This window comes from Onthophagus taurus, unplaced genomic scaffold (genome assembly GCF_036711975.1).
Source record: "Onthophagus taurus isolate NC unplaced genomic scaffold, IU_Otau_3.0 ScKx7SY_14, whole genome shotgun sequence".
NCBI classification, from domain to species: domain Eukaryota; kingdom Metazoa; phylum Arthropoda; class Insecta; order Coleoptera; family Scarabaeidae; genus Onthophagus; species Onthophagus taurus.
In genome coordinates, this window is record NW_027248939.1 from 449,995 (window position 1) to 462,815 (window position 12,821).

At 33.6% G+C, this 12,821-nt stretch overlaps 2 protein-coding genes across 2 annotated transcripts; both read right to left on the minus strand.

The window, feature by feature from the left end:
- Window positions 1-13: 13 nt before the first annotated feature.
- Window positions 14-2,071, minus strand: LOC139432298 (uncharacterized). Its single transcript, XM_071200791.1, has one exon. It carries the CDS (start codon window positions 2,069-2,071, stop codon window positions 14-16), a length of 2,058 nt encoding a protein of 685 aa, XP_071056892.1.
- A 7,270-nt stretch (window positions 2,072-9,341) lies between these two features.
- On the minus strand, window positions 9,342-10,148 carry LOC111418422 (uncharacterized). The gene has a single exon (XM_023050965.1). The coding sequence runs from the start codon at window positions 10,146-10,148 to the stop codon at window positions 9,342-9,344; it is 807 nt and encodes a 268-aa protein (XP_022906733.1).
- Window positions 10,149-12,821: the final 2,673 nt, after the last annotated feature.

Sequence of the window (12,821 nt, forward strand, 5' to 3'; positions counted from 1 at the left end):
TGAAGATAGTCTTTCATAAACTTGACATACTCGAGACGTAACGTTGAATTGTGCAACAATCTCTTTTCAAGAGAAATAAAACGCTTCTGCATTTTGGTAAGAGCTTCCCAACAGTGGAGTTTTTTTTTAAAGGTAAAGAAACCATAAATCTTCCTGTTTCAGTTCTTTTATAATTTGTAACGAATTGTCTTTCGCATATTTCATCTTCAGGTGATGACGTGGCTATGTTCGGAACTGATTCCAATTCCCAAAAATTCTGAATCGTCTTTTCCAAAGAGGCATTGGTGGTTGAAAGACATGTCGAGTTGTGGGTTGGATCGGACAGAGAAGACTTCCCCATAAGAATCCATCCAAAAACGGAATTGACAGCGATGGGCTCATGAGATCCGCCCTGAATGGGACCTTCGGTAAATATCTGAGGAACCAATTCCGCTCCCAATAAGAGATCGACCGAGATGGTAGGAATGTTGTTATCTGAATTTATGTTTAGGTGTTTAAGATGTGAGTGCAGGGAAGCAATAGAGGAAGCTGAGGGTTGATTGGAGCAAATACTTGGGGTTATAATAGCTTTGAATTGGAAGGATGGTTTTTGACCATGAATAGGTTGAACGGAACAATCAATTGATCCCTTTTTACAGATCGACGTCATCGAGTTCAGTCCTTGAATCTCTATACAAGATGTGTATTTTCTAGGTATGTGTAACTTCTTTGAGAGCCTTTCCGATATGAAATTTGACATACTTCCAGAGTCGATTAAAGCATTTACTTTATGTAATATTCCAAAATTATCTTGAATGTGTACGGGTGTTATTGGCAATATAACATTATGAGGTATGTCCTTTGTTTCAGAAGACATTTTATGCGAGGAAGTCCCCACATGAATAGCTGCAGAGCCTGGACCCTTAAGATGAAGTGACGAGTGATGATGCTGGTTGCAAATGCGACAGGTACGGTTAGATGAGCAATTATGTGTGGCATGGTTTTGGCTAAGGCAGTTACGACATAAATTGTACTCTCGAGCAACTGCCAACCTTTCAATAGCTGATTTTCCATTAAAAACGTGGCATCGATAGATGGGATGCACTTCTGGGCATAAAATACATTTAGATGATTGCGGTTTTGCGGAAAGATGTTCAAGTTTCAGATTCACTGCCTTTTCCCGCATGTTGGGCTTGAACCGCATAAGGGAAGTTTTATCCCCCGACATTAGTAAGACGGATTCTAGTGCCTTTGCTCTCTTTTCAAGAAAGGTCATTAGCTGAACATATGTTGGATTGTTGGTATCAGTATGTTCTGCTTCGAAGGTGGTTCTGATTGCGTCTGTCAATTTTGGAAGCACTAAATTAAACAGCAAGAAATCCCATTGTTCTACGGGAAATCCTAAGGTGCGGAAACCCTCAACATTCTCATGAAATGTGTCAATTAATGCTCGAAAATTCTTTACAGATTCGTCTTTCAAAGGTTTTACATGAAGAATTTCCAAGAAATACAATGTGCCTAAATGCCGTTTATTATTGTATCTTCCCTTTAAAGTATTGTAAGCCGTTTCATAATTAGCCTCTATTACTGGCAATCCCTTTAAAAGATTAAAGGGTTCTCCCTTTGAAGAGCTGAGAAGGTACTGGTACTTGACAATGGATGATAACGAATTGTTTTCATGAACCAGGGTCCGGAACAGGCCAAAAAACGTATGCCAGTCCTTGTAAATACCATCAAAAGTTGGCAGTGAGATTTTATTGAGCTTCGGAGCTTCTGGTAAGGGAACATCCCGACATGTTGTAGGAGGTGGCGAACGTTGATGGAAGACGGCTTTAATGGTATAGTAAACAGTAGCTGCGTTTTCTCGAACTTTATCGTGAGTCTCAAAGTCAGCTTCGTCAATGATTCCAATAATGGTATTATGAGCTGTTTGAAAATCCTTATAACTGTTCTCAATATCCTGCGCTCGTTCAAGAAAAATGGAATTTGTTAGAGGATCAGAGAGATCTTTACTGAGAGCTAGGCATTCTTGTAAGTGATTAGAGGCGCTAGTACGGCGTAAGGTGAGTCTTGTAAGCTTTTCGGCGCTCATGGTGAGGTAAAAGAAAATAATATATGTATTTTTTTTAGATAATGAATTAGGAAGATAAATTTTAATTATCAACGAGTCGCAATTTGAGGAATAAGAGTGAGAAATAATTCTCGAGTACGAAACGGACAATGTTAAATTCAACAAGGTGAAGAATTAAACAAAGGCGTATTACTAGAAATACTTCGTTTAAATAGGTGATGACGATTTAGGCTGAATTCGACCAATAAGGTAAGAATCAAAATTTGAACATAAAAGGTGATGCTAAAAATAGCTTGGTCCAGTTTTAGGTACCAGATGTTCGAAACGTGGAACGTGGAGGACCGTAAAAACGTGGATAAAATTAATGAGAAATGGGGTAAAATGAGGGCGTAACGACGCAAAAGTAACAAATAAGCAAAAAAAAAATTATATTTGGGAATAAGATCCGGCTCGAAGGACCAATGTTTGCGCAGGCAAGAAGCCAGACAACAACTTTAAATAAAGGGCTGATTCGTAGATTCGTGATAAAAATGTACTAAAGGTTAATAATAGATCGGTGTGAAATTAAATGTATTATTATATTGTTCCCCCTTTTTATACAAAAAAAACTTACGATTTTATCGGAATTGCACTGACTCGTGATCAGAATGAACAGAAGAGAGCGATCTCTCTGTCGATCAAATTGAATTTGCGAACGAATCAGGTGCACATGCGCATCACGGTCCGTCCTTTTAGCGTGGATTAAACAGTAATAACTTATTACAGGTCTTATTAATGATTTGTATAGTAGCATTGCACATTCGATCTTCAGTTTCGATTTTCTGTTGATGATGGGATAAAGTTCTTTCAGTCTTGCAAATGCTTCGTTTAATTTTTAATTAATATGATACTTCCATGTAAGTCTTTGGTCCAAATATACTCCCAGATATTCTTCTTCAGATATTTTTCGGATTACACTTTAAAGGGTGATCTTCGATTATTATTGTTGTCGGATTTTTAACTTGTCTAAGGGTTAATATTTTGGCCTCACATTTACTTGAATTTAAGTGAAAGCACCAAGTCAATAACCATTTATGTATCTGATTAACCGAGTTTTGGAGATCTTGAATAGATTTTTCTAGATTTTCGTTTAGGGTTATTATAACCATGTCATCTGCGAATAAGGCTTTTCGGTTATTTTTATTAATGGGAATGTCATGTAAACAGATATTAAATAGCATTTCAGCTTCTTTCCAGGTGTTAGGAATGTATCCCAGATTCATGCAGACGTTAAAAATGGAGCTTAATATATTTAAGGTCTGATTGGGTACATTTTTGATTACTGAATTCTTTTTGAGACCTTTTTTGGTAGGTAGTCTATTGGTAAGCATTCGAAGTGCTTCGTGGTTAATAGTGGCTTTATTAACAGGAAGATTAGCTTCTGAGAGATTAATATACTGTTGAATTTTATTTGTGAATGTGTAACTCGCTTTTGAAAATTGTGGAGTGAATATTTTTTCAAGATAGTTTTAAAAACCTACGGCTTTATCAGAATCTGTGCTAAAAGTGTTCTCTTGATGAATTAATGTTGGAATTGGTTCTCCTTTTTTTTTGATTATCCTAAGTTATTGTAAGAATCTATTTGATGTTGATTTAATTCGTCAGTGACTTGGTGTGTTAACTGGCTCAGTTTTCTCTTATTTTTTGGATCTCGAGTTCTTTGCCATTCTGTTCTAGTACGGCTTTTTTGGTTTATCATTTCAACTATATAAGCAGAAGGAATGGTGTAATTAGGATTAATATTTGTTTTGGTAGGCTTAATACTGGTGCGTACTGATGTATTTTTTTATTGGTAAGAATCCTCAGGTTGTTGTCAACATCAGAGGGTGTTGTTATGTTGATTATCGGGATTCTTATTTTTATCACTACTTTGCTGAAATGTTCCCAATTTACTATACCCATAATTAATCTGGGTATGTTGCATTTATATTTAGAATTATTGGCCATTGAGATTACAATAGGCAAATGGTCCGAGTTTAATTCAGTTATTACTTCTTGCTCGATGGGAGTTGATATCTGTTTGGTAAATAGTACGTCTAAAGGTTAAACTTTAATATATTGATGTCATTTAATAACCGGGTTAATTCAGGCATTGAAAATATTGAGAATTAATTCATTGATAACAAAGGATTTTAATTTACTAGTGGCGTAATGAGTTTTTTAAAGAAATTTAGGATGGTATCAGGTAAATTGGGGGGATCGGGAAGGTTATTCAATATGTTGTGACTACTTGTTTCTTTGGAGTTTAAGTGGCAGTAGTTAGAAGAAGGAAGTTGCTACGTTCGTTTACGTTATTGATGTTTGAGTTTTGTTGACGTTGATTATTATTCCGGTGTTGTTGATCTTGTAATATTGTTTGGGACCAATGTATGGTCTAAGGACTGGTTTTTATTCAATATAAACTCGATTATTTGTTTACATTTTTTATGAATGTTTTATTATTCTGGACAGATGACAAAATTGTTTTTTATTTATTCACAAAAACAAAAGATGAAAAATATAGTAACAAATATATTATTTTTAGTACTTCTCAACATTCTCCCCCGCCTTGAAAGAATTCATTTCAATATCCTTCAAACCTGGTAGTGGACAGATGTCAGCTACTCTTAGGTAATTCTTTCAATTCACCATAACTGTTACTACTCTTTTTCTGTTGTCGTTGCCAGGGTGGAATTTAATAATTCGTCCCAATGGCCAATGTTGTGTCTCTATGCATTTTGCCTCTTTGTTGAAGACTGGTGAGGTAATCTTTATACAATTGTTTCCAAAATTGTTGTTGAAGTCGTTTCAATTTTTCGTAATTTAGAAGTTGGTTTGGTATAGTGATGTAAAAAAAGTAACAATTCGTTACACGAGTACTCGTTACTCCGCGAGATCCGAAGTAACTGTTACCGTATCACATCGATACCAGTTACTTTGGATCTAAAAGTTACTTTTTCCAAAGGCCAAGTATTGTTGGATAGGCGAAATCGACTTAAAACTCGAAATGTGCAACAAAATTAATTTTTACATTGCAATAATAAGCTGTAATATCTTTTATTGTTGTTTTAATATTTTTATTTTATTTTATTATTGCTTGTTCTATAGAAGAAGTTTTGTTTTCCATTGTTAATGTGTTACTACTTTCAAATATTTTTGTTATATAATAAGTGAAACATAAGTTATTAATAATTAAATAATAATAATTAAGAAAAATTCTTCGTTATAATATGCAGTGAAAAAGTAAATCCCATAACCTACACTCTATTTTTTGATATTAGTGCACAGTGCATAATAGCGTAACAAACACAATATAATATACGTACAGTATTTGTTTTCAAAAATAAGTGTAATATAAAATAAATTCATATAAGTATGTAGTTCAACTAAAAGGAGTACCTCGAGCGCAAACTAGTACTGGAACCTCAAGCGCAAACGATTACTTGTAACGAGTACAAAGTAACGAATACTTTTTCTGAAAGTAACGGATAGTTACAAATACTAAAAAGTAACTAAACTTTACATCACTAGTTTGGTATATCATGTGATGTATTTGCTTCAGGAATAACACTCATTGGACGACTAATCAAAAAGTACGGATAGGTTGAAATAGGATGTAAAGGATATGAGGTCAAATTATTTTCTTTGTACTTATCGATGTTATTTATTTTTGTTTTTTCTACATGTTTCGAGGAATCTGAGCCCTCATCATCAGGAAGATGATGAAATCCTGTTACAATTATAAATGTTCATTATTATTATCTTAACTACGCTTTAAATTATCTAAGGTTATGTTGTTAAATTTGTTCTTAATTGGCTAATTATCTTAAAATATAATAAAACTAAGTAAACTTACGTCTATTTTTATGAATAAATTTCCACCATGTTCCGTTTTTCTATTTGTTGTTATTGATGTTTATCGATTATGGATAAATTTTATTTTTCTCGTTGTTGTGGCGTGTTCGGTAATCGTCGTAATGGAGGACTGTGACACTTCGTGTTTGGTTGGTATTATTGAATTTGCATTATTTGTTGTTTTTATGTTTGGAATTTGAAATTTAAATTTTTTAATTTTTCTTTTTATGAAACTTTCGAATTATTTCTCTATCATTATTCGTGTTCTATTTCTTATTTTATTTTATTATCGTAGGTATGTTGCGAAAGGGTGTAGGTGGTATGTTAGGATTTGTGTAGGTTAGGATGGGAGTGTAGCTTAAGGGAAGATAATGTTGCAGGGCCAAGTTGTTACTTGCTTTTGTTCTCTCGTTCATTTACCCTTTGTTTTATATTGTGTTGTTATTTGTTATTGTGTTTTTCGTTATTTTGTTATTTTCTTTCTTTATATATCTAGTTGTTCATGTTATCTATTATTTTCCTCTTTGTTATATTTGTGGTAGGTTAGAAGGAGATAGGGTAGGATATATATGGGGTTAGGATAGGCTTGTAGCTAAGGAAGACAAAAGTTGCAGAATACAAGGTGCTACTTTGTCTGGTTTCTCTCGTTCATTTGTCTGTTGGGTGGTGTGAATGGGGTTTTCAAAAATGTGTATAGAGGTCTATTGTTATTTTGTAATTGTTCATTTAGGCATTGTGTATTGGGGTTATTGTGGATAAATTTCTTTATTTCATATGCCTCTAGTAGTTCCATTAGTTTTCCTTTGTCAATATTATGTAAAATCTGTGCATTGTTCGTCAAATTCATGGTATACGTTGTGTATTAGGTGGTTTCCAAATTTCGATTCATTCCTGGTTTTGTGTTCTTTGATGCGTGTCTTTAATGTTCTTCCAGTCTCTCCTATATATGTCGCTCCACAGGTGTTGCATACCAATTTGTACAACACGTATTAACACAAATTAGAAAAACAACAAGTTGTTTTTCTAATTTATGGAATGTGTGTTTATTGTTGATCAGTATCTTTGATAGGGTGTTGTTAGATTTGAATGTTATGTTCAGGTTATTTCTTGCAAATATGTTTTTTATTTTGGAGGCTATATGTCCGGGATATTGTATGGATTGACAATAGGGAAAGTTATTTTTCTGTTCTATTGGTTTTAGTTTAAAAGTATTGTTTAGTGCATATTGTTGTTTTTGTTTGTGTATCATTTTGTTAATCATCGGTTCGGGAAATTGATTGGTTTTTGTTATTTGTTTAATGATATTCGTTTCTTTATCCAATTTGGTTTGATCAAGGTGTGTGTTGTATGCTCTATAGAGATATGTTCTTTTGTGTGTTAGGGTGGAATGAATTATGTCATATGGTATTTGATCTTCCATTCTGTGGATTTGGATATCTTTAAAATTTATTTTGTTGTTCTGCTCAATTTCTGTGGTAAATTTTATGTTTGGGTGTATGTCGTTAATATATGAATGCATCTTCTGAGGTATGGTCGGTTCTTGGGTGTTAAATATAATTAATATATCGTCTACGTATCTTCTCCATATTAATATATTGTTTTTATAGGGGTTAACGTTATTTATTATATATTCATTTTCAATTTTGTCCAAAAACACATCGGCCATGAGCCCGCTGAGGGGTGAACCCATCGGTAGGCCTTCATTGTATATATATTATTATTAAATATGCAGAAGTTCTGTTCAATGCACAATTTGAAGAGATTATGGATCATATTAATTTCTGTTTGGTTCGTCATATTGGTTTGTAAAATGGTTTTTATTATTGTCAGTGTCTCTTCGGTGGCTATGTTGGTATATAAATTTGTTATGTCATATGAAGCCATTATGTAATCTTTCTGTATAGTCAATTGGTTAAGGTCATTCATAAGTTCGTTTCTGTTTTTAACTGTATGTTTTGGTTGAAAATTTATTTAATTTTTAAAAAATTCTATTAGGAATTTCGATATTTTGTATGTACTAGAGTTTATTGATGTTATTATTGGTCGTATGGGATATTTGTCTTTGTGTAGTTTGATATTGGAATAGAGTCTTGGTGTTTGTGGGTTCATTGGGATTAGATTATTAGGGTATTTTCTGTATTTAATCAACGTCTTTTTTATCTGAATAATGAATTTTTTAACCTTGTTATTGAAGGCTATTGTCGGGTCTTTTTTAATTGTTTTAAATTTATTCTCCTTGAGAAAGTGTTCTGTTTTATTGATGTATTCCTCTCTATTTAGAATTACTATACCTGCATTTTTGTCACCTTTAGTAATAATTAGGTTGTCCTCTTTGATTTTCTTCTTATAGTTGTTATTTCCTTTTTCTGTTTTTCCTTCTGCATGTTGTGTTTCTTTTTTATTGTTGTTCTATCTCTCTTTGTTTCCTCTCTTATCAATAATTGTTGTATTTCCCTGCTTATGTTTCTACTTTCAGGTCTATTTCCTATGGCGGCTTCAATTTCTATAGCTGTTCTTCGTAGTGTAGGTTTCTTATGGATGGCATATTTTTCGCCTTTGTTGAGAAGTTTCATTTCTTCCTCATTGAATTTTGTCTTTGATAAGTTGGTTATTCTATCATGAAATCTGTGTTTGTTTTCATTCTGTATATTATTCTTTTTTAAATGTTTTATTTTTCGTAGCTTTTTTAGTTTTCTATCCTTTTTCCTCCATTCATCTTCCATTATGTTTTCTTGCATCTTTATAGAGTTGTTAATGATATCTTCGATCTGCGAGTGGTCATAAATCGCAGTCATCTCTTGATAGGATTGGTAAAGTTTGACGTTTAGGTTATTTATTTTTGAGTAGTGCTTGTTAATTTCTTCTTTAATTTGTTTTCTAATCATTTTCTGTTTTGTTCTGTCGTCTATGTGGGTGGAGTATTTATGTATTGTGAAGTTAGGTGTGAGGTCTTCTTCGTAGCACGTTTTGAGAAATTTTATATGTTGAAATTCCATTTGTAATTGTTTTCGGTGTTTCTTATATTCATAGGGTATTCATAGGATGTAAAGGTCTAGAATTTAGGATCCCTTCTATTTGACACAATAAAGTTGAAAATTCTTCAATTGTTAACTTAATGCTGAATGTAATTTTTGTAAGATGTCGTTTAAATGATTTTATTGTTGCTTCATGTAGGCCTTCAAAATGTGGAGCCCGAGGAGGCATGAACTTCCAAGCTATTGAATTCATCGTTAAGAATCAATTTATTAGGTTATCATTAAAAACGTTGTAAGGGTTTTGTAACCTTGTTTCAACCTTTTATCAGCGGCTACAAACGTTTTAGCATTATCTGAGTAAAGTTGTTGTGGCAGACCACGTCTGGAGAAAAATCGTTTTAAACAATTTAAAAAGGTCTTGCATGTTAAATCAGAAAGGAGCTCTAAATGAACACATTTGGTTGAGAAACAGACCAAGACACAAACGTACATTTTGTTTCTTTAATCTCAAAACGTCCAGCAAAATCTAGGGAAGTGTATTGAAAGGGTAATGTTATTGCCATTCTGGGTTCAGGTAAATCCCCCATCTTTCCTTGAACATGTTTAGGTGAATATTTATAGCATACAATACAATTTTTTAATAAACTTCTAACCGTATTTCTTCCAGATATTGGCCATAAAGATTGTCGAATTGCAGCTAAAGTAGCTGAAGTTCCTGCATGAAAATGCCTATTGTGCTCATGCCAGACAATTAATTTCGTCAATGCATAATTTTTTGGTAAAAGTATTGGATGTTTAAAATTATATGATATATTAGCATTCTTTAGTCTTCCACCAACGCGTAATATGTTATTAGAATCAATAAAAGGTGATAAAGACTTTAATTTACTCGTTGTAGCTAAATCACCCTTAGCTTTCAGGTGATGTATATCAGAGCTGAATTCGCGCTGCGCTAATATTACTATTCTTATGAATGCATTATTTATTTCATCGGGAGTTAAAGGTCCAAGTATTCTAAGCTCATGTAGTCGTGATGAATTTTGTTTAAATCTTAGTATGTAAGCCACCACTCTTTTTAGTTTGTTGAGTGATGAAAACATGGCCAAGAAATCATTTACTTGACTACATGCAAGAGAAACTGCTTGTTGTTTTAATTCTCTGTTTAATTCTGTTTCAATTACTTCGATATTATTATGCAATTTCCAAGTTTCAGGAATATCGTGGAGAAATTTTGGACCATTCCACCACATTGTTTCATTTAATTTGGTTATATCATGAATACGTGTTGGAATATCGGCTGGGTTTTCCTTTCCTGTAACATGATACCAATCATCGATTATGCTGAGAGCTTGTATTTTCGCCACTCTGTTCGCAACAAATACCTTTCATCTTCAAAAGGGCATTCGTCTAACGTCCAAAATCGTTGTAGTTCACAATGTAAATCCACAGTGTGCTCAGAATTAAATTGCAAATGCTTCTTATCCTGTCTTGATCTAACCGTCCAGTTATTAACCAACCAAGTTTAGTTTCTCTCATCACAGGGCTATTCTTTCCTACTCATTGGTGCTGATTTCACCCGGCGTATGCCATTTTGGATCGGCTAATTTTATTCCCATAGGCATTTTCAGTCCTTGTTGATTAAACGTTATCGTTGGAACTCTTTTTGTTATGGGATTTAATATCAAAAATGGTAAAGTCACTTGATAATTACTACATTTTGATTTTATGGTCAAATTAGTTTGTTTGAATACTTAAGAAGTAGCTCCATTAACACTAACTATTGTTATTGGATCTATGTTTCGTTGAATAACGTTCAATTTTCTAGTTAGAGCATTCGTTACGTAATTGGTATCGTTGCCATTATAATAATAAAAATAATAATATTCCTTTATTATCCAACAGGCATAGCCCAAAAAAGGATAACAATATATATTACATAATGTAATAATACAATAATATGTATCTGTATGTGAGAAAAAAAAAACAAAAATTACAAAAAATTCAAGAAATTAACAATTGACCGAATTATAAAGAAAATAAAAATAAAAACTAAATAAGTGAATTTACATGCAGGTGATCACTGATTGTCTGGAATTCTGTTGCCCACTTTACAGAGAGTGTATGTTGGCGCCCGTCTCATAATGTTTGTCCTAGCATAAGGAATTGACGAATACGCAGCTATATCTTGAGTTACTCCTTGGATCGATGTTATATTCGATAAGCCTTTGTAGAAACCTTTCATAAAACGCGTTTCTTCTGTCCTTCAAGGAAACCATATTGTGTCGTGCAAGCAAATCATTTTGTGGTATACCTCGCTCAGGGTAAATTCCATCAGATTTGTAAGAAAGAAATTTTTACAATCTACGATGGACTCGATCAAGGCTTAAGAACTCACACGCATATAAGGGACTCCAAATCAGGTAAGCGTATTCTAACTTACTCAGAACATAACCACAATACAAGGTCTTTAATTAGCTGACACTTGTGAAATATTTAGACATACGCATCACAAAACCTAGGGACCTAAAGGCCTCCGAACACACATTATTGATATGTGTTTTAAAATTAAGACTTGCATCAAACAGGACCCCCAAATCCCTGTACTCCTCAACACGACTTAAAGTGCTGCCAGTAATATTGTAAGGATATATGCATGGTGACGAGCATCGGCTATAAGTAAGTACACAACATTTATCTATATTATGATTGTAGGTTTTACACCATTGCACTATTGTGTTTAAGTTGTGCTGCAGCTTATCTGCATCTGCCACCGATGAGACTTCGGCATAGATCTTGATATCATCAGCATATCCCAATATCCGACAATCAATTTTTAGAAGTAAGTCATTTAGGAAAAGAACAAATAATAGAGGGCCCAAATTTGATTCCTGTGGAACCCCTGAGATAAGAGTGAACTCATTAGAAAAATATCCATTGTAAGCAACATAACATTTTCTATGTTGCAAATAAGAGGCCAGAAGTTGAATTGCTGAAGGAACATATCCGAAAGAGCTCAATTTATACAAGAGAATTCTATGGTCAATCAGATCAAAGGCTTTGGATAGATCAGTGTATACAACATCCACCTGCCCACGTCTATCCAAGGTGCTACAGATAAACTCGGAAATCGCAGCCAAGTTGGTAATTGTAGAGCGACCGGAAACAAAACCATGCTGGGAAGCTGACACAAAAGGGCACGTGCTGGTGTACATAAAAGAATATAATAACTTTTCAAATAGTTTAGCAAAATTGGAAATTATCGAAATTGGTCTATAGTTTGAGAGGGACGTACGACCATCCTTTTTATAAACAGGCACAATTCTTGATCGTTTCCATCTTTCAGGAAATTCACAGGACGTAATGGACAAGTTAATAATAAATTTAAGAGGGCAAGCAAATATATAACGGCAATCTCTGACCATAAAACTTGGCAACAAATCATCTCCAGCAGTATGCTTATTAGAAAACGTTGCCATTAACTTAATTAGCTCCTCTTCTGTAGTGGGATGAAAAGAGTATGGGAACGGATTGAAATTAGATTCAGTGAAAGTTCGGTCAGTAGATACAGTGTGAACAGCAGAAAACATGTTAGCAAAAGCATTTGCAATATCTTGAGGATCAGCAAGAACATTGCTCTCAGTATCAATCAGATTACGGGGTATTCTTGTGGTACGTTTCTTAGCTCGGAGAAAATTCCATATACTGGACGGATCAGTCTTGATGGTATTTTGTATGTTGTTAAGATACTTAATGTAACTGTCGTTTATTTCATTTTTTAACAACCTCCTTAGTCGCTTAAATTCATTATAAAATACAATTTTTTTTATTTTGATCCATTTTTTGTGATAGAATTTTTTCATATTAATATGTCTCTTTATTACTGGCGAAAACCACGGTGGGTAAGAACTATTAGATTTGGTTTT

Excerpts from the sequence above, each read along its gene's own strand:
- LOC139432298 (XM_071200791.1), bottom strand. The coding sequence starts at position 2,071 with ATGAGCGCCGAAAAGCTTACAAGACTCACCTTACGCCGTACTAGCGCC.
- LOC111418422 (XM_023050965.1), bottom strand. The coding sequence starts at position 10,148 with ATGTGGTGGAATGGTCCAAAATTTCTCCACGATATTCCTGAAACTTGG.